Below are 22,680 nucleotides of genomic sequence, written 5' to 3'. Positions count from 1 at the left end.
CAACAATTGTGGTGGCATGGAGGCCGCCATTGCCATGGCTCCACTGCCTCCTCCGGCCACCACCTCTGCCGCTGTGGCGGTGGGCAACCTGGTGACCCCAAAACCTTAGTTTAGAAAGCCTGCTGTAGAATGTTTGCAGTGTATTTTAATTTCAAAACCATTCCTTTAACCACCTTCTCCGATTTATACACTGGTGTTGGGTACATACACACACCTTTTGTAACAAATACTGATTGAAAGGTCTTCATGAGCTTTTATGCAGCTAGTTGCCTCATGCACTGGCCTTGGGAGTGGCGCCACCGGAGGAATTCTTTTTCTTCCTTGCTTGTATTACTAATTTGTGATTCCAGTCTGTCCAGCAGCTGGAAGAGAATCGAAACAATGGGGAAAGATGGCAGCTTTCCTCAATAACTCCTATATTCATCTGAAAGTCGATGCAAGCATCCATTCCCCCAGAGCAGGGTTCAAATGGCAACTGGGCACGAATTCACTCAGTAGCTCCAGTATTCCCAGTTGCCAGTATGTTTCAGTAAACATTTGCTTCCTGGTGTGAAGCTACTCTTGGTTATCACAGACAAGCAATGATGTGAAATTTAGGGGCCTGCGCTGGTATAGACAAAAAGCTCCTGGACAAAAAGATCACCTTTTGTCTCTGGTATTTATAGCTGTATGCATGGAAATTGCATCAAAACGAGGTATAAATTTCCCTTATTTATCTCAATGGAGTGTTAATGGTAAGGCCTAGTTGTCACAATTTAAATGCTAATGCTCCTAAGACAGTGGCCCATCTTGAGTCACTAGAATGTGACTGTAAATCATCTGATGCAGACTTTGCTGTGAACTTTTGAAACTGATAGATGTTTAAGCTCAGAGTGTACATGAAGGTGATATTCTACTGGTCTGACAGTTCTTGCATAGAACAAAGACTTCTTTAAATTCACAGGGCTTGATATAGTTTCCCCTCTTTTGGGTAAGTCCTTATAAACCAAAACTGCCCGGTGAAATTTAGACTCAAGAGTGCTGTTCTGTCTTGTGGGCAACCTTTCAAAATGGTTGTATGGAATGAACATTAAAACTGTATTACTTATTAGTAATTCTTAGGGGGTTGGTTTGATTATAGGTATATGAACACATGCTAGCCTAAGGGTGTCTAATGTGAAACAAGTGTGACATTTCTCTCTGTGTTTTGATGAAAATGGTTATCAATATGGCAGGGGTGGCCAAACTGTGACTCTCCAGATGTCCATGAACTACAATTACCATGAGGGAGAGCTGCAGTCCTTGTGGTATGGCAGTGAGAAATCTGAGTTCATCTGCAGTTCATATCATTTAGGGCCAGTTTGGTGTAGTGCTTAGGAGTGCAGACTTATAAACTTGCGAGCCGGGTTTGATTCCCCGCTCCCTCACATGCAGCCAGCTTGGTGACCTTGGGCTCACCACAGCACTGATAAAGCTGTTCTGACTGAGCAATAATATCAGGGCTCTCTCAGCCTCACCTCCCTCACAGGATGTCTGTTGTGAGGAGAGGAAAGTGAAGGCAAATGTAAGCCGCTTTGAGCCTCCTTCGGGTAGAGAAAAGCGTAAGATAAGAACCAACTCTTCTTCTTCTAGAAGCTGTAGATAAGATTTTTGTTTATGATAGTAGGGTATATGGAAGATGCATCTATGTGTGGGTGGTGGTGGGGGGATGATAGAAGCCCCTCCAAAGTATATGGAGTTTGGTGATTATTCTATGTTGTAAAGTCTGGTTATACCAGTGGTTCTCAAGCTTCCTAATGCCGCTACCTTTTAATAAAGTTCCTCATGTCGTGGTGACCCCCAACCATAAAATTATGCCAGTGTTCTTTCACAGAAATTAAACCAAAACTGACCAATGGCGTGAAGAAGATCCATTGTTCATGATTGTATATATATTGTTGTTTTTTCCGGGGTTTCTCAGTTCAGTTCTGCCTCTTTCCCAACCATGCCGATCTCACTCTTTTCTGCTGCTCCAGACAGACGAACGCTCTATCTTGATCTACCCCACAAGGCGGTTGTGTGGATGGCATACCCCACCCTGGCCAAGCTGCTTGCCCAGCCGCGACCCCTGTGAATGGGTTGTTGGACCCTCAAAGGGGCCCCGACCCCCAGGTTGAGAACCACTGGGTTATACCTCTGTACTGGCAAACGCTGCAGAAGAACGATTGTGTGTTTTAACATGGAACTAAAATAGCTTGTAATCAAGTGTAAAATGAACTCTTCTGTAAATAGACGTATAAAATCTATATTACACTGTTTGGAGAGAAACTATAATTCCAGGACTGAGGTCTGTTGGGTTTTGTGTTTGTGAATCAGGTGAACAATACTGGGGAGAAGAAAATACCATTTGTACCAATTCTCCAAATTAAGTCACTGAAATTTCTATTTCAGAGCAGCAAGGTTATAAGAGAGCTTTCTCTTTCTGTAAGTAGTGGCTGCTGCTTCTTTGGAGCTGATTTTTTTTTTGGGTGCCATTTAAATAACAATATATCTGCAACACTGAGCACATTTTATGATATTGTGGCACAATAATTCACACTTAAATGTCAATAGAGACACTTGAGAGAACCTACAAGGTTCAATAACTTCTGGTGTGGTTTGTTTCTCCTGTCATCGGCCATTATATTTTTTACAGCTTTTAAATTGCTACAGAGAGAAATTGCTTTGGATTATAATGGATGGTTAAGAGGCTGCCAAGGGTACCCTTGCACGGGGTGGATGAAAGTTCAGTACTATTTTGGTTTTATGTGTCTAAGTTCTAGGCTATATAGCTTAAATATAATTTGTTTGACAAATGCATTGAAGTGATTCGAGAGTACAAAACTATGCTGTGCATTAAAAGAGGTGCTGCCAAACCCTTCCATCAAATTTTTGGGAGAAAATTAAACTTCGGCCATTATCTTACTTTTGTGAAAATGTGCTTGGAATGTCTCCAGGCCTTGGCAAAGACATGAACGTTCTCTCCTCCTCCACAAGAAGACTGGGTCCAAGTGCGGAGCTTCTACTAGTTTTTGCTTTGCAGTGTTGAGGGTAGTGAATTGTGTGGTCATGATCTCATTCTGAGTAGCATAGGCCAGGGGTAGTCAACCTGTGGTCCTCCAGATGTCCATGGACTACAATTCCCATGAGCCCCTGCCAGCGTTTGCTGGTCTTAAAGATGCCCTTGGGCTCTCAATTTGCTTGGCTGCCAGCGTTGGCTGGCAGGGGCTCATGGGAATTCTAGTCCATGAACATCTGGAGGACCACAGGTTGACTACCCCTGGCGTAGGCTGCTTGCTGACACCAAACTCAGTGAGTCTGTCAGGTTCTTTAAGAGGCTTATTAGCTTATCAATTAAATTGCATTCATAATTTTTTTTTGCTAGAGATGTGACGGTCCAAGAGATTCGGGATGGAATTGGATTGAAAATAATTTTGCGTCTGTCTTTCAATTTTTTTGTGACAAGAAATTTTGGGGAACGGGGAAGGAAACTTAAGAAAGATTTTCGCCGAGTGAGAACCTTGCTTTACAGAGAAAAGTTTGAGTCCAGTGGGACATTTAAAGCCCGCCAAGTTTACTTCTGAGTGTACGCTTTTGCTCCCAGGGGAGATAAAAACATAAACAGGATTAACCATGACTGGTATTTAGATGGGTTGACCTATAAGGAATACCCGGATTGTGGCATAGGGGCAGGCAGTGGCAAACTGTTTCCGGAAGTCTCTTGCCTTAAAAACCCTACAGGATCATCATAAGCCAGTTGCGATGTGAAGGCCAAAACATTTCAGGTCAATCACGGGAAAAATGATTTTGAAATTCCCATGCTGCCCTCAAAGCACTTCCTCGAAAATTATCTAAGACAGTGGTTCCCAGTGTGGTATCATTGTGAGCCAAGACCCTCTCTGGCACCTTTTGTGGCACCCACCAAATGTTTTAAAAAAGTGGGTGAGGTTTTTGTCCAGCAGGGCTTCTGAAGGGCCATTGGAGATCTGATTGGGGGATTTTTTTCCCCTTAAGTTAAAATATGATTTCCTTTGTTTTGTTTCAGTGGGGAGTCCCTGTTAGGTGTTTGTGCTCTTTCTGTGCCCATAATAGATCAGTCCCTTCACCGATGAGCAGTATGTTTTTATATTCTTTCATTTATATTCATTTCTACCCTGGAGGACAGAACAAAATAGTCTGTCACTCTTTTCTCCATTTTATCCGCACAGTAAGCCTTTGAGGTTGGTTTGCCTGAGCAAGTATGACTCGCCAAAGTTTACAAAAACAAGCTTCATGGCAGACTGAGGATCTGAACCCTGGTCTCCCAGATCCTAATCTAGTCCTCTAGTGCTAGATTCACATTGACTCTCAAGTGATGGTAAAATAAGGGTAAGGCAAACTGACCAATAAAGTTATGGGCAGAGGTGACAAGGCAAATTAATGCATGATGTCAAGGAACCAGAATTGCTAATCTATTGTTCTGTGTTATAAGTCCAATGTTATGCTTTATGCACATAGATACATAGAAGTTTTGGATCCTTTTCAGGATTTTTGTGGGGAACTTTTATCTTCTCCCCCCCCCCCATTTTTTGCTTTCTATTATGGCTGCTGCTTGCTAAATATTAGGTCCTCCTCCAAATATGCTCTTATAAAGTGAAGGGGTGAACTTAACATGTTCTTTGGTTATCTTAACATTTAGAAGGCTTGGAAACATATGTAAGGATTATTTCTGCATCAAACAGCACCGTAATTCAGGAATCTTAACAAAAAATTATGGTTTGGAGTTACCGGAAGAAAAGCGCATCGGGGTATCTGGACTGTTTTTGTAACTATGTATTTATTTATTTTTAATATATTCTACGCTGCCCTTCCCCGAGGGCTCAGAGCAGCTTACAAAATATATAATAAAATCATTAAAACATTTGAAACATTTAAAAATAATCAGGCTTACAGTAAAAACGATATGCTTAAATCTTAAATGCTGGGTTATAGAGATTACAGTATTACCAGTATGTTATAATTGCAGCTATGATTTGTACATAACAGCTAGCAGTCAGACTTAAATGAAATGTACAAGCTTCGCATTTTCTCTCTTTATTCTACTTTTTGTGGACAAGCACAGATGACTTGGTAATATTTGTGATAAGAAGTGTGAGGTTTACCGTGTGAGGTTTATCGCATACAAGAAGAAAACCTATACAAAAACAAAACACCTGGACCATAGGATTGTTTGTGTGTTTCAGACTCTGCTGAAGGGTTCTGTAGCTACCCGCCTTTTTTGGGAAAGGCATTATCTTTAAGAACCATGAGCTGCTGGGTGAGGCTTGGTTTGAATGTATTAAACAACAAAACAAGCTGAGATTTTAATGTCGCTGTCTCTGCTCCAGAGATCCGGTATAGTTAACATCACTTTTAAAACTCATCATCCAAAATAAAATGCGTAAAACAGATGAAAAGACATCATGTTCAAAACAAAACAAAACAAAAGCAACCATAACTCTTGCCTCACGTTAATTCTTGCCAGAAGTGGCAAGTCTAAATAGAAAGCACTGTTTCCTCAGATACATATAAGCTACCAAACCTAAGAATCAGAGACACCACTTTTCTATCCAAATTTGTTGAAACAAATTTTCCTGGGTGCCACGTGCAGGAAAGCCTACACCAGGGGTAGTCAAACTGCGGCCCTCCAGATGTCCATGGACTACAATTCCCATGAGCCCCTGCCAGCGTTTGCTGGCAGGGGCTCATGGGAATTGTAGTCCATGGACATCTGGAGGGCTGCGGTTTGACTACCCCTGGCCTACACCAACGTAATTTTATTAAGGCAGATGGAGCAGCGTCCTGCAAGCGTCCTGCCTGGAGCAAGCGTCCTGCCTGGGCCTGTTAGCATTGGTGAGCTTGTTGATTCAGAGTGATTCCATTACGTTCACTTCAGTGGGGTTTCTCCTATCACGGGTGTGTTCCTGTGTCATTTAATTTCTCCTTCAAAACAGATTGTTCCCCCTCCCACCACTTGCACGTGTGTTCACCTTTAATGTCCATGTCATGTATCTGATGAAGTGGCGTTCTGTGAAAGCTCCTGCCACAATAAATATATCTCTAAGGTACCGAAGGAGTCTTTGTTGCGTTTCAGCTTGATCCTAAGCACATTAAATTTCCTTGTGTCCAATAGGAATTGTTCTCTTGGAAGCATGGCTGGAATTGGACATTCAGTTTGTCAAAATTATAAATTTACTCTTTTTTAAAATAAGTGTTTTTATGAAATAATCATACCGAATCTTTTTCCTGGGGAAAAAGAGTCAACCTTTTGTGCTTGTAATAAGAATTCCAGCATATGACAGGAATCAGTTGTTTTTGGTTAAGAATAGATGATTCCTAGATTAATGCAGAAATTCTCAAGGTTGTTTCCTGGGAGTAAGCCCTGTTGTTTAATATTTATTTCTAAGTAGTCCTGTTTACGATTGCCCATAACTTTATTAGTCAGTTTTTATCAATCCAGAAGATTCCAAAACCTTAACTACCTATTCTCTAATTATATTAGAATAAATGCCGCCCTCTTGCACAGTGGTAGTCAAACTGCGGCCCTCCAGATGTCCATGGACTACAATTCCCATGAGCCCCTGCCAGTGAGCATCTGGAGGGCCACAGTTTGACTACCCCTGTGCTAGCATAAACCTAGGCGGTTTTTGCTGCAGCTGACAATCATTACATTCATATACTTTTTGTCAGTCATTTTTAAAAACACACAAGTATAAAAGTTTAAAAATTAATTTCCAGATCATTTTCCAGAAAGATTGCTTGTCTGTAACATTTTGTCACTAGAGCAACTGCATTGTTTAACAAAAAAGCTTGCATGGTCCATCAACTTCCTTTTCACCTAAAAAAAAAATTGTGCACTGAATTGCGCTACAGACTAGTCTAGTACTGGTAATATGATACAATCTAGCGAGGGATTAGAGTGGCTTAGGTTGCACGAACTTGGTTATTATTACAGTGGCATTTGAACTACATGAATGGACCTCCCAAGTTGTTGGTATCCTCTCCAGGTCACGAGGCCTGCCAGCTATCAGCTTCGGGTGACAACCTCTCAGTGGTGGAAGCTGAATTTCCTTAAAACTGCTTCTCTGAAATGAAATGTACGTTGGACTGGTAGATTGGGGTGTATTTCTCAGTTCTGGGACAGAGGAGATGCCTTTGCATAGCCAATCGCACCACCTCTTGCACACTCAAGAGAATACAGAGTGAAAGCAAGAGTCTCAGTTAATTATTCTCAGCATTCCACAGTTAAGAAGGGTACATCCGCCCACCAACCTCTGATTTTGATATATTAATTTCCTTCACCATGTTTCCTCCTGGAATTAAACCCAAACAAATGGTGACCATATAAACTGCTTGTTATTCCAGTTTGGGCCTTGCATCTGTTACACACTATTATTACGCTGTATGAATTATTGCTGCTCATGTGTGGAGTGGTAACTTTCATTCGGTTTATCCGAAGAAGTGTGCGTGCACATGAAAGTTTATAGCCTTATTCCTTGAATAAAGCTCTGTTAGCCTTAAAGGTGCCACTGGACTTGAACTTAGTTCCCGACGTCACTCACACACATGGCTTCAGATGCGTCAGTTTTTCATTATTTGATTTTATAAGATCTTGACAATCACATGAGTGCTGTGTAATGAATTTTCTAATCGCTAGGTTCATACATATCAGTTGCAGAGTGTATTTTGATTATTTTCCTTGTGTATTTCTGATGATTCAAGTAAGCTTCCTAAAAGCTGGATAGTACTGGTTTTTCTGTTTCTGATTATTATTGCTAACTTCAGGTGCTGTAGAGTGTTTGTTCCTGCACAGCTATTTAGTAGGCATAGACTTCTCTGCACAATTTACTGTTTCATACCACAAGGCTAGACATTCAGCTCTCAAGTCTGCCCGCAGCCGAGGTGTATTTTAAGAGATGATTTCAACCCTACCTTTAGTATCTACTCCATATGATATCTGATAGTAGTGACTCCCCCGATAATAAAAGCAGCAGTGCCTACTTACTGTAAGACTCACCAGGTATATAAGAATATATGTAAATTAATGGAAAATACTCAGATGTGGTCTGAAAGGCTGTATATATAAATGGAAGTTAGGTGGTGAATGTGTGTGAAAATTAGCCTGTCAAGAGATGGGGGAGTTTTTAGAATCAGTGCAGGTGAAGACTGGGGAAGAGTGGGAAAGGGATTTCAAAGTGTTTGTCCCTCTCGTGGTTTCTTATAGACCCCAGCTATATATGTCTGGTTTGGGGCATTACATGGCCAAAATCTGTGGTTATTCAGCAGTATTCCAGATAAACCTAGGTGTCAACTAAAAGCCTATTCTTTAAATCAGTGGTCCCTAACCACCGGGCCGCGGCCTGGCACTCCCCGCCCCCCCCAGTGAGAAACTTCCCAGGCCACAAGCAAATCAGCCGCCAAAGTGGCCGATTAGCTTGCGGCCCAGCAAGCTTCTTTTTGTGGGGGGGGGAGGGAAGCAGCGCCGCCGGCGCAAACGCGCATGTGCGGCATGTCCGCGCATGCGCGTTTTCACAACACGCGGTCGCAAATGCACAGGTGTGGCACTTCCGCGCATGCACGGGAGTGCCGCACATGCCCGTTTGCGGCAGCGCATGGCACAAACGCACATGCTCAGCCGCTGGATCGCCCTCCCCCCCACCGGTCTGCAGCCTAAGGTTGCGGACCACTGCTTTAAATGACACTCACCCCCCCCACACACACACACACACACTAATTTGTGTTGATTTCTGCCTCCAGCTGCAGCTCCCTTTGCCATGTTTCACGCTACCCTGGAGCATGAGCAACTTTAACTCTCAGCAACTTTGTTTCTTTGGGGAGGGGGAATTAAGGACGTAGACAGAAAGAGAAGGTAGGAAAGCGCCATTTCCCATGTGGTTCGATTGATGTTTGTCAAGATTCCCTCACCCCTTTGATTTAATTTGACCGTAGTTTGATGACCAGATCTCCAAGGATAATGGAGACACGATGTGTTTAGTCATGAGATTTCCATCAGCAAAATTGTATGACATTCACAGGCCATGTTCAAACGGCCTTTGTATTCCGTTTTAGCAACTGGATGCTAATGGATTTCCCCCCCCTGTAATTTCAGACAGGCCGGTTTTAGTAGCTGGGCCGCGAGTGGAATTTATTTACCCCTTCATATAAACCCATTTGTGTCGGGTTAGCAAACCGTGGTTGAGCCTTTTTTGGAAGGAATCTGCCCTCTTCCATTTTCTACTTCTTCCTTGTGCTTCTGAATTGCTGTGGTGTGCTAGCGCTTCCTACAGTGCCACCCCCCACCCTATTTTTGCTATGCTATTTTCGGCAGAGTATTTAAAGTTCTAAGTTGACCACCAAGATAGCACTTCAGTACTATCGCAGCACCACTGAGTTGCCCTGGCTTCATCACGTGCTAGAGCAGTTTAGGGCTCAAGTGCTCAATGTAGAACATTCAAAATAAGCCCCCCTGAGAAAGATCGCACTGCAAAAAAGGAGAATAAAATCAGAGTCCAGTAGCATCTTTAAGACCAACAAAGATTTATTCAAGGTGTGAGTTTTCGAGTGCAAGCACTCTTCCTCAGACTATGGTGCTCGCACGCGAAAGCTCACGCCTTGAATAAATCTTTGTTGGTCTTAAAGGTGCTACTGGACTCTGATTTTATTGTGCTACTTCAGACCAACACGGGCGACTCATTTGAATCTATCCTACTGCAAAAAAGGGTGAGGGAAACAAGCAGGGCTGTTTGAAATGACCGTAGCACTCCAGAGATCGCTGATTAACTGAAGGCAATTTGGTGCACCAATCACACCCCTGTATCACTTGACTCCCAATCAGGCCAACAGCAAATGACATCCGGTTTAGAACAGTAATATGAAAATCTTCACGGATTAGCCCAGTTCTGCACCGCAACAATGAGGTTAGTAAAAGGACAAGAGGATCTCTGTGGCTCGCGTCGTTTGGAGCACCATATTTAAAGTTCGCAAACGATTATATCAAAATTGTGATTTAAATGCATCAGTCTTTCCCACCTGTCCTCGGGTTACATTTAATAGATTTTAATCAACGGGAGTAGCGCCACTGGGATCTTTTCTGCAGACTTGGAGATACTTAATCCTTAGGATTCACAAGATAATAAAGATTTATTCAAACAAGGTGTAAAGCATGGCCGTGATTGCTCACAACATCATCCCAGTTGGCTTTAACGGTATTATTTTCCGTTCTCAAGTGCAAATGTTTCAGTGGTTAGAGGCACAGAGCGACTTAACAGCATGTTGTTAGCATTGCTGTAAAATGACAGTGTGATCCCAGCTGCTGCTGGTGGTTTGGCTTCTGTCAGATGAAACGGTGACCCCCTTCCCTTTCTTCCCGCTTTAGAGCTTGAATGCCTCCAAAGCAGCATCAGGAATGAGGTGCGCAGTTTTGCACATGGCGTGAGAAGGCTGTGCAGGTTGAAACTTGCCGCGTTGACGCCGCTGTCTTGAGCAGAAAAATAAAACGTCCAAATGCTATAAATTTGTTTTCGTGCCGTCTTAGCACCCGCCGTATGATGATTTTTCCGCCTCCCGTCAGATACCAGTTTGAACTGGTAGAATCAATAACATCATCGTTCCCAGTTGGAAACTGGATCATGCCTTTGCATCCGTGGTAGAGCATCTGTCTGGTGTGCAGAAAGGTCCCAGGTTCAGTTGCTGCTCTCGCCAGCTAGAAGGATCGGGTAGTAGCAGATGTGGCGGGCCTCTCTCCCAGAGCCACTGTCAGTCTGAGTAAATTAATACTGACCTCGATGGACCATGCGTCTGAGTCAGTATGAATCAACGCTGTGGGTTCTTCTCGCGAATGCATGCTTGCCCTCCAATGGCACAACTAGCTTCCCTTCCCTGGCTGAGCAGGCCCTGTGACTTGCTATGTTTTGCTTTTTTGCTCCGGGACAAGCCACTAGGCCCCTATAGGCAATGTTATAATAGCTGACATTCTTTAAACAGCTATTTTGACCCAAGCTGGCGCACGTCATGAAATTCCAGTTAATCAATAGAAGCTTGCTGAAACACGGCGTTTCCTGATTTTTGTCAAAATAAGTCTCCTCCTAGTCGTGTTTTTTTTTTATAATTTCTTTTTAAAATGCACTTAACGGGCTTGTAAAAATACTCATTTTTCCAGGGCACTTGTAATGTGCCTCCATTTGGAAAAATTATTAAGGACTCCCATTTATAAGCCTCATAATGTGTTTCATTCAAGCCGGCAATACTCAATTTCACTGGTGTGGGTGGAATGTGTAATTAATGGTGATGGGGGGGGGGGCAGGTAGGTGTGTGTTCCACAATGGCAAAGGTCTCCAGTAAGGGTGGGGGCAGCAGGGTGCAATCTGTAAACAAAAGTCGAATAAAAATTTCTGTGCCCAGCGTCTCTGGACCACACAGTGTTTATGGACTAATGATTTGCTAAATTCAGACTTGTTAAAATTGGAAGCTGTATAGTTTATAAGAGCACAAAGCAACTATAATAACTTTTTCTTTTTCAGTCTTGTAACTCCAATGGCGTAATTGATTTCTCTTTCACATGCGCATATTCTTTTTGGGAGGGGAGGGGTATTAAACTTCACTCAGGGTCTGAGGCCTCATAAGCCCGTATTTCAAGCTGCAGTGAATTTTTACGGCCAAGTTATAAATCCCTGAAAAAATATGCCGTTTTATAACTAGCTGTGACAGAACTTTAACCACTGATCCATGAATACCAGCAGGGCTACAGACCGCTTTATTGCTGTCATAGTAAGCCGGCCGAAAGAATCAATCCATTTTAGATTTCAGCCCTGCTTTCGAGTCCAGTTTTTCTCTGGTTTGTGTGTGGTTTCTTTTGTGTTTAAATAATATATCAAGCTGCTAATAACTCACATTGCACTTTCCAATTAAGGACTGCCTGCTCCAGAAACAGTTCTGCCACGCAACTGTCCCGTGGATGGTAGAAATAAATAATATCTAGATCTTACTTGGAGGGGGAGATGCAACTGGTTAGAATAATGGGGTTAAATTTTTAGAAATACAAAAGTACCACAGCAGCTCAATAAGTAATTTATGCAGAATAAAAGAAATGAAGGATTTAACTTTGGTTTCATGGTAAGAATCTTTCTTGCTTTTTTCATCCTTTCCTCTGCTGTTCCAAAGTATCATCATGTTCAGTTGTAAGAAATTCGTTTGCATTTTGAAATCAGAGTCCAGTAGCACCTTTAAAGCCAACAAAGATTTATGCAAGGCGTGAGCTTTCGAGTGCAAGCACTCTTCCTCGGCTTGCACTCGAAAGCTCACTCCTTGAATAAATCTTTGTTGGTCTTAAAGGTGCTACTGGACTCTGATTTTCTTGTGCTGCTTCAGACCAACACGGCTACCCATTTGAATCTTTGCATTTTGAGTTATTGTTAGAACAGAATGTGGATACCTGTCAAGGGATCTGGGTTCCAGCAGTTGCTCAGGTATAGAGCATTTTTCTTTTATTACAATGCTGGATCTTTTCGGAAACTGTCTTTGATCTCCCCCCCCCCACCACTAACGCTGTCCGAACCTCGTCTTTCTAATATACAGCAAACAGGCCCCTTCAGCCCCACCAAAAGCAAACACAAAGAAATCACAACCCCACAAAGCATGAAGACATTTGTGTTTTTGTTTGTCTCTTTGGACTCTGTTAATGAAATAGGGCAGGCTTTATCTGTCTGTAATGGTCCAGGAAGCTTTAACCAGACAATCAGTCCTTCAGGAGCTTATTTTATATGGCCACCTGATGCTCCTTGCCTTTCTTCCCTCATGGGCTTCAGAATATTAGGCTGAGCGGGCTCACAACCTCTTGGTCAGGTTGTAAAGCATGACTGGTGTCATGTGCAAAGTGAGCATGCTATGCCTGCAGCCTGTTTACTCAAAAGTAAATTCAGTGGCACTCGTGCCCACCTAGACCAAGGGCCTTTAGGATCTGTGTGGTGTGGGCTCACCTAGACCATGTGTGTGTGCATTTGTGCCTCCTGTTCACATCTGGCAGAGTGTGGGGTCTGCTTTTACGTTCTGTATCCAGTGGAGCTCAACCCGTTTTTATAATGAATTATTATTACTAGGATAGGATGACTAGGCTTTGTATAATATGGAATAACAGCTGTGGTTTCCCGTGTTAGATACAGTATGTCCAATGTTGACCCTAGTCAAATCTTTACTCAGCTCATGTATATTCTACAGAGCCTTGGTCTGCCTTTTAGTCTGCAGTCCCAGTGTATTGTGAGAAGCTTGAACAACCTCACAGGGGCATTTTAAGGGATAATTTTACTTATTAGAAGTGTCGTGGTAAAACAGTTTAATATGTAGGCAAGACTTGAAGTGACTGAGTAGCTTCTTTTTCAGAGGTGGCTGCCTGCCTAGGGTATTGGGGGTGGGCTGGGAGGTAAGGAAAAAAATAGTCCTTCCATATTCCTAATGAGCAACCAAGCAGTTATTCAGTATTGCTGTACTGGTATCTAAATCCTGAAATAATGTTATCTTCATTCTTTGGTTTCCTCTATGGTAAATCCAGCCACCCTTCTTGTGATGCTCGCTAACAAGGAGTTCAGAAGGGGACAGTGCTTAGTAGTATGAGCACAGTCCATGTTCAGCTGAACATAAGCAGACCTGATCCTTCAAATCCATGGCTCCATGGATTACCAAATTTGGATCGAGGTCCATCATAATTTGCTGACGAAACCTGGAATAAAAGGCCTGATGCTTATTTCTCTTGTATGTCATATTCCTCTTCCTTTTATTTATAGTAGCCGTTTGCCTCTTCTGCTTTTCAGACCTTTGTGCGCAGGCCTTGGATGTTAGAACTCTCTGAGAAGGGACGTCTGGGTGGGTGAGATTCTGGAAAGAGAAGCCCATTTCACTGCCACCAATTAACATTTCACTTCCGATTTGCAGGAATTGGGTAGCCTTGGTGCGTTAGGTGCAACTTCCACGCTATGGGCAAGAGAAACAAGAGGACAGCAGATAGTTCGTCCTCTGAAGATGAGGAGGAATATGTTGTGGAGAAGGTTCTAGACAGGCGTGTTGTGAAGGGTCAAGTGGAGTATCTTCTCAAGTGGAAAGGATTCTCTGAGTAAGTCCAACTTTCCTTCTGACATGGGCTTTGAGCTTCTTTGTTAGCAGAGCTCCAGACAGTGCTTCAAATTTAACTTCCATTGCCCTCCTCCAAGCTTTCCTGAAAACCTTCACGGGTGGGAGCTTGCTTTCCTCACTCCAGACAGAGTGGCGTGCATCCATTTAAATTAGTGGGTCACGAGGCGAGGGCCTGGGACCTTTGAGGGTGTTTTGGAAATGCTGGCATCTTGCGTTCCCTCTCTCACTTCACAGAGTTGGTAGTTCCACTTGAGTTATTCACCAGCACTATCGTCTGAATAGTCTTCCTCTTGGTTTTGGGTATCAGGCACTTTAGGATTTTGGGTTAAATGACCCTTTGGATCGTTGTGCATTGCTGCTGAGGGAAAGAGATCGTAATCCTGTTCCCTCCTTACAGGGTTGGGTGAACTCTGCCATTACAGAATTTTGGGATTGGGTGCTGGACTGAGCATCTGAGAATCTCTGCTTATTTATATATATAATATATATATATTCATTAAAATTTCTAGCAATCAAGAAATGGGGCTGCAACAGCCTGCCTACTTTGGCCCTTCCCCACAATTAATCATAAGTTATAGAAGACAGAGGCATGCAGATTTGCCTAATTTGTACAGGGTGCAAAATTCGGGTGGACTCGATGCAGTATTTGGATTTTTAAAAAAAAGATTACACAGCCCTTTGTTCTCACCTGCCCCAGTACAAAAGAGCTGCTCTTGAGGCAGCGCTTTGCATGTTTGTCTGTCTCTGTAAGTCTCTTGCTTTCTGGCAAACTGCTTTAACTAATCTGTAAAGTGTGGCCAAGATATTTTTTTTTTTTGTCTACAGGATTCCTATTTGAGGCATAGGTGTTTAAATGGATGCACACTACTTGGTTTCTGGGAAGGCAAGTTAGCAAGCCGACAATGAGCCCTGCTTTCATCAGCGGCTCCACAGCAGCAGGGAGGATCGTCCTCCAGTGATTCAATTAATCAAATGGTTTCCATGTCCCGGCTAATCAGAGAACACATTCTGTTGGAGACCATTTGCTTTTGCATTTCTAAAGGGAGAGTCCCATTGCTGTTTCCTCCCTGTCCGCCTTGATGCAACTTTGGACGTTTTGCTCTCGGCACAAACTAACCTCATCTAGTTCCTGAAGAGCTTTGAGCTGCCTTGAGACTTAAAGGAAAGGCACGCTACAAAATTACAAATGTCTTTAGATGAACTGAGCTTTTTGAGCCACTCCCTTAAGACCTGTCAGGTATTGTAGGTGAGGTTTCTGCCATGCTCTTTACAAGCATCACCTTTCTCTCCCCGAATGCACACCTTGTGGGGGGGGGGGGAGGAAGGAATAGCCTGAAAAACTAAAGCAAGCTCACTGCTTGATGACATGTTAGCTGGTCCAACTCCTAATAAAGATAATATGGTACTATCACCATGGGATAGTATGTAGTTGCCTGTGCACTTTTCACAGCACAGCTTCTGTGTGTTCTGTTTGGGTAGCAGGAAGGGTCCCCTAAACTTATGTGGTTTGCATGATAATTCATTTATGACTAAATCCATCATACCCAGTGTTCCCTTAGAGAGCCAGCTTATAAAATCATAGAATCATAGAACCATAGAGTTGGAAGGGGCCGCACAGGCCATCTAGTCCAACCCCCTACTCAACGCAGGATCAGCCCAAAGCTTGGCATAGGGGCTAAGAGCAGTGGCCTCTAATCTGGACAACCAAGTTTGATTCCCCAGTACTTCATATGCAGCCAGCAGGGTGATCTTGGGTCAGTCACAGTTCTCTCAGAGCTCTCTCAGCCCTACGTACCTCACAGGGTGTCTGTGGTAGGGAGAGGAAGGGAAGGTGATTGAGACTCTTTTGAGTAGTAAAAAGCAGGGTCCAAACCCCAGCTCTTCTCTCTCTCTCTTCTCCTAGGAAAAGCACTCTAGCACGGGGGTCCCCACTGCCATGCCTTGGTGCTCACTGACACCTTTCCTAGTGTACGATTGCTGTTTTTAGAAAACAAGCAGGACCAGTTTCTGATTGGCCATTAGAGATTTGATTGGCTGTGCAGGTTTTTAAAAGATGCTGCTTTGGCCGCAGCTGCCACCACAGCACAAAGATCTTTGAAGGGAAGCTGCAGTGGCCATTTTATGGCTGGCTCCACCTCCCGTGGCAGCTATTTTTTGGGGTAGCCATTTTGTGGCTGCAACCACAACCAAGTTCACTGTCAGAATTTCACAGGTGCCCACTAGCTCAAAAGGTCTGGGGACCCCTGTTCTAGCATATGTGAGACTTCAATCAAAAATGCATTTTATTATGATGCCCGGAAAAAATGCTTTAAATGTAGAATCTCATTTTTAGCTGCCAGCCCTGTGCTGGAATTATAGGGACAGGGGTGCATGTGGCAATTTTTTTCTTAAATTATCAAATCTTTAAGACCCAGGGGGCAGCTGTGTGCTTTGCATGCTTCCAGTTGTGTCCCGAAATATCCCCAATTTCGAACAGAATCGAGTTTAACTGAGGATATTAAATCTTTTTTTGAGGTTAATAATCATGAGAAAAATCTACCGTACTCGTTTCCTAAGTCTCCAGCCATCCTTAGGAAAGTGGTGCAAACTTCCAGTCACAGATGTCTACACTGTAGTTCTTCCCTCAGTTCTCCGTGAATGCCTGTCAATTGGATGGGAGTGCTTATACTTTTCCTCTGTCTTTATTTTTCCTCTTCCCTGCCCCCACCTTTCCTTTCTTTTATCGTGTCAGGGAACATAATACGTGGGAACCTGAGAAGAACCTTGACTGCCCTGAACTGATTTCTGAGTTTATGAAAAAATATAAAAAAATGAAAGAAGGTGAAAACAAACCCCGGGAGAAATCGGAGAGTGCCAAGCGAAAATCGAGCCTCGCCAATAATGCTGAGGACCTCAAAGCCAAAAAGAAGAGGGAGGTAAGGACACAAGCTTTCAGGAGTCAAAGCTCCCTTTGTCAGATGAAAGGAGTGTTGACTGTGTGACTGATGAAGGTTCTACTGGACTCCTATCCAGCTGTTGGTTTATTTAAATAAACGGCATGAGTGAAACTGTCGGCTGTTAAGTTCTCTACTTGGAGTTACGAGGGCGTCTTTTCCCAAGCAAAACCTCAGGCTGGCTGCGTTTCATGGTGCCAAATCTTCGCGCCACTCTTGAGGGGGGAAAGCTACCCTGTAAAACAGGATGAGCTAATTGCCACCACTCATTTTAAAGAAAAGAATCGCTAAAATAATTATGGCCTTTAAAATATAATAAAGATTAACCATCGAGCAGGGAACCACTCGGTGCTGTCTGCAGCAGATTAAGATTAGGGAAATGCAATTTACTGTTTGAAAGCCCGGCCGAAGCAGGATTCCTTTTAAAGTGCTCTTATAATTGTGACGATAAACAAGCCAGCGTCAAGTCTAAAATTCCCCATGCATCTGCACTCGAGCCACTCTTGTTGGGATTGTTTTTGGCTGTCGCCTTCTTTCTCTGTGCGAGGAGCAGAGCTGAAAGCAATAAGTCTCTGCAGCTTAGAAATCCTCTACTAAGAATGTACTGCTCAAACACTGTGTCTCTAGTCCCTTGATCTTGTCATGTCACTTTGCTCAGAGCAGCTGTGCTATGTCAGGGAGGGAGGGAGGGAGCTGGAGGCAGCTTGATGCTGATAACTTGGTTGGGGTTCTGAACATGCACAGAACAGAGGTGGAGTGGATCTTTCGCAGCTGCCGCAGCTGTCTTGCAAAAGCACAGCCACACCTTGTGTTTGTGACGACCTTGGAGGAATGCTAGACCCATCGCTAAGAAGCCAACACTTCTCTTCCTCCCCCACAGGTTACTCAGGCCACAAGTCTCCTGAATTCTGGTTTTCATTTATAAATCTGTGACAGAGATTACTGCAATACAGGTGACTGGGAACTGGCTGGCAAGGATATTGGTTGAAGGTTGTGAATTAAGTGCATGTCCAAATGGTGGCTTTGGATGAAGACTAATGGGTGTTCAAGGCAAAAGCATCCATCAGCATCCGGCAGGGCTGTGAGCAGGTCTGGTCCTTCACCTAGAGCTCATCTATTCACCGGGCAGCTATGATGAACATGAAAGGACAATATAGTTACAGCAAGTGAGGTGGCTCCCATAATAGTGCTCACTGACACCTTTCCTGGTGTCCAATTGCTGTTTTTAGAAAGCTTTGCTCGCTTCCATTTTTTATTTTTTTTTAAATTTATTTTTGTTTACACTCCACCTTTCTCCCAGGAACTGAAGGCGGATTACGCATAGCGAATCAGTACAATCCACAGAAAAGGCATCCAGGAACCAATATGTTAGGATCTTAGAAGTGTGGAACCGCTAGAAAAAAACAAAGTGTAGAATAAGTAGTCACATGACCGATTAAGCCAGGGGTAGTCAAACTGCGGCCCTCCAGATGTCCATGGACTACAATTCCCACGGGCCCCTGCCAGCATTTTCTCAGGAAATTAGTACACAGCATCATGAAGACACCCCACAAATATGCACCATAATATCTTGCTAGAAAAGCAGAGTGCACACTTCCTCAGCCATTGGAATAGGGTGCATCAGGGTGCAGATGTAGGAACAGAGTACAGTATTTGCTGGCGTATAAGACTACTTTTTCCCCCTGAAAAACATGCCTCCAAGTGGGGGGGTCGTCCTATACGCCGGGGGCACTTCAGTTGGGATAGACATAGCTGCCCATAGTGGCCCATAGTACTGTAATGTAATGTAACAAACTCTATATTTTGAGTGGAAATGTTGGGGGGTCGTCTTATATGCCCAGTCGTCTTATACGCCGGCAAATACGGTAAATTAGCAATGATATCTGCCACTAATCGCTAACCTTAGCATTTCTATTCCCCGTATGTTTTCCTGAATGGCAATTTAACCCAAAGGGCTGATAACTCTGCTTTTCTAGCAAGATATTGTGGGATGTCTCCATGATGCTGTGTACTAATTTCCTGAGAATTTGCACAGTCCTTATATCTGCATTCTGATGATTTCTGTTTCATTGTCCAAGGAGGTGTGCCTGTACACGGAAGCTCACACCTAGAATAAAATGTTGCTGGTCTTAAAGGTACCATTGGACTCAAACACTGCGGCCAAATGGTTATACACATTTGCTTGGATAAGTGATTAGGATTGCTGTGTACATCTTATTGCCGGTATTCTTAAAAATTCCAGCATTCCAGGTCAGTAAGGTCCCCAGGGTAGCAAACAACAACACATTGAGGCATTTTGACATCAGAGCATTTGAGACATGAAACCAGCATTTTGAAATTTTGGAGAAATAATTAAACTGTTCCATCACACATTTAAGATAAGCACAGTTAATACCTTCAGGGAGGAGGGCCAGAAGGAATTTTGTCTGAACTTGGCTGTTTGGCAAACGGTCGTCTGCCACAAAAGTGGAACTGATTCAGTAGCTTGCTATGAACAGGCAGGGAAGGCACACAGATCCCCAAGGATTCCCCCCAGCTCATTCACATAGCAACGAACTCTGGTTGCCCAGTGGCTGCTGGCAACAAAGAGTTTATCGGCGCTGCAAAATATTGTGAAGGTCAAATGCATCACCTTCCTTAAAAATTTGCCCCCTTTCCTTTAAAATTTGCCACATTCCCTAAGCTAATGCATGAGGAGGTAGGAGAACATGGGTTATTAAAACAGATCTTTATTGGAGAATGTGAACATATGAAATCCTATATAAATGAGGATGTGTTGAGTGGCGTTTTATGTCTTGCCTTTCCCTTCCTGGAGGAGAAAAATCTCCTGCAGTTCTGTGTGTTCGTTATTTTTTTATAACCTTATTTGAAGAAATGCCCTGCCCTTTACAGCTGTGTCTGTACAAAATTATGGCTAAGTCACTAGAGATTCAAACCTGTGCTGCTACTGTCGGCCCTTAATGAAATCATAAGGGGTAATAAGGTCGTATATTTCACATCCAGCAGGTTATCCTTAGTGCGTTTGGATTACAGTTTTATAACCCATTATGTATTCTCCTGAAAGTTTTGGAAGTAAAACTGTCCACTGTGAAAATAAGTGGCTTGGTTCCTGTTGAAGCATCCTGTCCCCTTCACAGGGGATTTTTCCCCCCGACATAATTCCCTTTGGAGTTGGGTGCCTCGAGTTGGGCTGGGCTTGCCCATTATGGCCTCGCATAGACATAACATTTTACCACGATTGGTAGAAACTGTGGTTTAGAATCTCAGTTGCGGTTAAAATTTGATATCTACGGTCAGTTTAACTCGCTGAGCAGATCATATGCCAGTGGTTGGGCAGATGCTGTAAGCTACAGCTGGCCACTGCCTGGAAAAGTCACTGAACATCGCCATCTTTATTAGCTTTAGTGCATTTGAGGTCAGATCCTGCTGACATTTCCGGCCTAGTTAGCCCGTTGTTCCTCTTAGGTGACCGGCTAATGTAGTGGCAGTGATGCTTCTTTTGGAATATCGTGCAAGACGCAGACTGACTGTCCATCCAGTTCCTAAATGAAGCAGCTTTGCTTTCCAGAAGAAGGAAGGTTGTTCTCTCCCTTCCTTCGCTCTCTCTGAACCATCTTTTCAGCAGCTAACCGTCTGGCCAGTTGTCCTGCCATTGCCCAGCAGGCAACGAAAGTAATCTGGTAAAGCTTTCCGGCTTAATATTTGCTTGCCAGGCGTTTGTTAAAGGCACAGGAACACTATCAGCAACCTTGGCTGCTATCTCATCCTCCTTGTGGGCATTGTTGAGTGTCCCCACAGTTCCTTCCTCCATCCGCATCGAACCCCAACAATTGTGGGCTCGACAGCAGTTTTTACAGTGTGCTGAGTTTCTGGGACTTGAAGCTCATAGTACTCTTGCTTAATTCTTTTGGGTTTGAAATACTTTCCCTTTTCTCCTTCCGTAAAACCTAACCCTTCTCAGTTGTGCTAAAGGTAAAGGTATCCCCTGTGCAAGCACTGGGTCATGTCTGACCCTTGGGGTGACGCCCTCCAGCGTTTTCATGGCAGTCTCAATACGGGGTGGTTTGCCTGTGCCTTCCCCAGTCATTACTGTTTACCCCCCAGCAAGCTGGGTACTCATTTTACCGACCTCGGAAGGATGGAAGGCTGAGTCAACCTTGAGCCGGCTACTGGGAACGAACTTCCAGCCTCGTGGGCAGAGCTTTCAGACTGCATGTCTGCTGCCTTACCACTCTGTACCACAAGAGGCTGCATCTTACTTAAATGGAGAGCTAGAGCTGCTTTTTTTTTTGTACCCCGCTTTTGACTACCCAAAGGAGTCTCAAAGCGGGTCACAATTGCCTTCGCGTCTCCTACCCTGAGAGGTAGGTGGGGCTGAGAACACCTCTAAGAGAACTCCTAGCTGGCTGCATGTGGAAGAGGAGTGGGGAATCAAACCTGGCTCTCCAGATTAAAGGTTGCCGTTCTTAACTGCTACACCAAGCTGACTCCTCGGAGTCAGCACTGGAGTGGTATGTGTTTTGGGGAAAATACTTCCTGCAGCCTGAAGTTCTGCTTCATGAAATGCACAGCAAATGACCCTTCCTCTACCCCCCCATCACTATAATCTAACTGCAGCACCAGCGGCCTTTTGTTCTGCTTCCTAAGTTATCCTGAAGTGCAGGTTAGTAACCAAAGAGCCATTGAAAACAGTCACAGCCACAACTGCTGTCGAGTTAAAATACTGCCCCTGTCACCAACCACTTGGCTTCTGTTAAGAAATTAATATGCCCAAGATTGTATGGGTTCTCCTGACGGATATGTCAATATGCTGTCCCTATCGAGGTGCAGGTAAAAACCAGGCATCAGGTAATAGAAAGCTGGGCAAGATTGGTGCAGGAAGGAAGCACTCCTGTTCCTTGCCGGCTAGGCTGGTGGGGAGCTTTCACCTCCTCCTCCTCCATTCTTAGTAGATGCTGCAGGAGTGCTTGCTCACAGATATTGAACCAAGGTCCTGATGTGCTCTCCTCGCAGACATGTGGCTGCTGCCCCCCAGCTGGGGGGATTGACAAGGAAGTAATAAGGAGAAAGTGATGATACGGAGTGGTGGGATCCCCTCAGCGAGGAACAAAGGAGTGCAAAATAACGTAGGGCTGCATCCCTCCCCCCCCCCCCCCCCGGCGTATCTTGAAATATTTGCAAGACGGATTACGGAATGGAATTTTAAAACACTCCAATGCAGAGGTGTTCACTCAGCAGCTCACCGAGAGCCACATTCGCAGCTCCCATCCTCCACAAGAGCCATCAGCCAAAGGCATGGAGGCCTGTACCTCAGGGAGCCCCGCACTTTCCCTGGGCTTCTGGCAGTGGCTGTTTCAGGGCAGGAGCCATCTAGCCTTGCCTGCTTCCCTGAGATATGGGGCAGGTGTTCCATTGAGGACCAAGCAGGCCCAGTGGCATGTCAAAAGAGCCACATGTTGCTCTCAAGCCAACAAGTTTGGTGTAGTGGTTAAGAACGCCAACTTCTAACCTGGCGAGCTGGGTTCGATTCCCCACTCCCCCACATGCAGCCAGCTGGGTGACCTTGGGCTAGTCACAGCATTGATAAAGCTGTTCTGACCGAGCAGCAATA

At 44.1% G+C, this 22,680-nt stretch overlaps 1 protein-coding gene across 2 annotated transcripts in view; it reads left to right on the top strand.

Annotated features, from left to right (window-relative positions):
- Window positions 1-22,680, top strand: part of CBX5 (chromobox 5) — a 60,515-nt gene that overhangs the window by 19,186 nt on the left and 18,649 nt on the right. For both annotated transcript variants that reach the window (XM_077329073.1, XM_077329072.1), the window contains exons 2-3: window positions 13,939-14,116; window positions 16,868-17,051. In XM_077329073.1, coding sequence (XP_077185188.1) covers window positions 13,980-14,116; window positions 16,868-17,051 — 321 coding nt within the window. In that variant the 5' untranslated portion in view covers window positions 13,939-13,979. The remainder of the gene's footprint in view (window positions 1-13,938; window positions 14,117-16,867; window positions 17,052-22,680) is intronic.

This window comes from Paroedura picta, chromosome 3 (genome assembly GCF_049243985.1).
Source record: "Paroedura picta isolate Pp20150507F chromosome 3, Ppicta_v3.0, whole genome shotgun sequence".
Classification (NCBI taxonomy): Eukaryota; Metazoa; Chordata; class Lepidosauria; order Squamata; family Gekkonidae; genus Paroedura; species Paroedura picta.
Note: the sequence above shows the minus strand (reverse complement) of the source record. Positions and strands in the feature narration are given on the sequence as shown.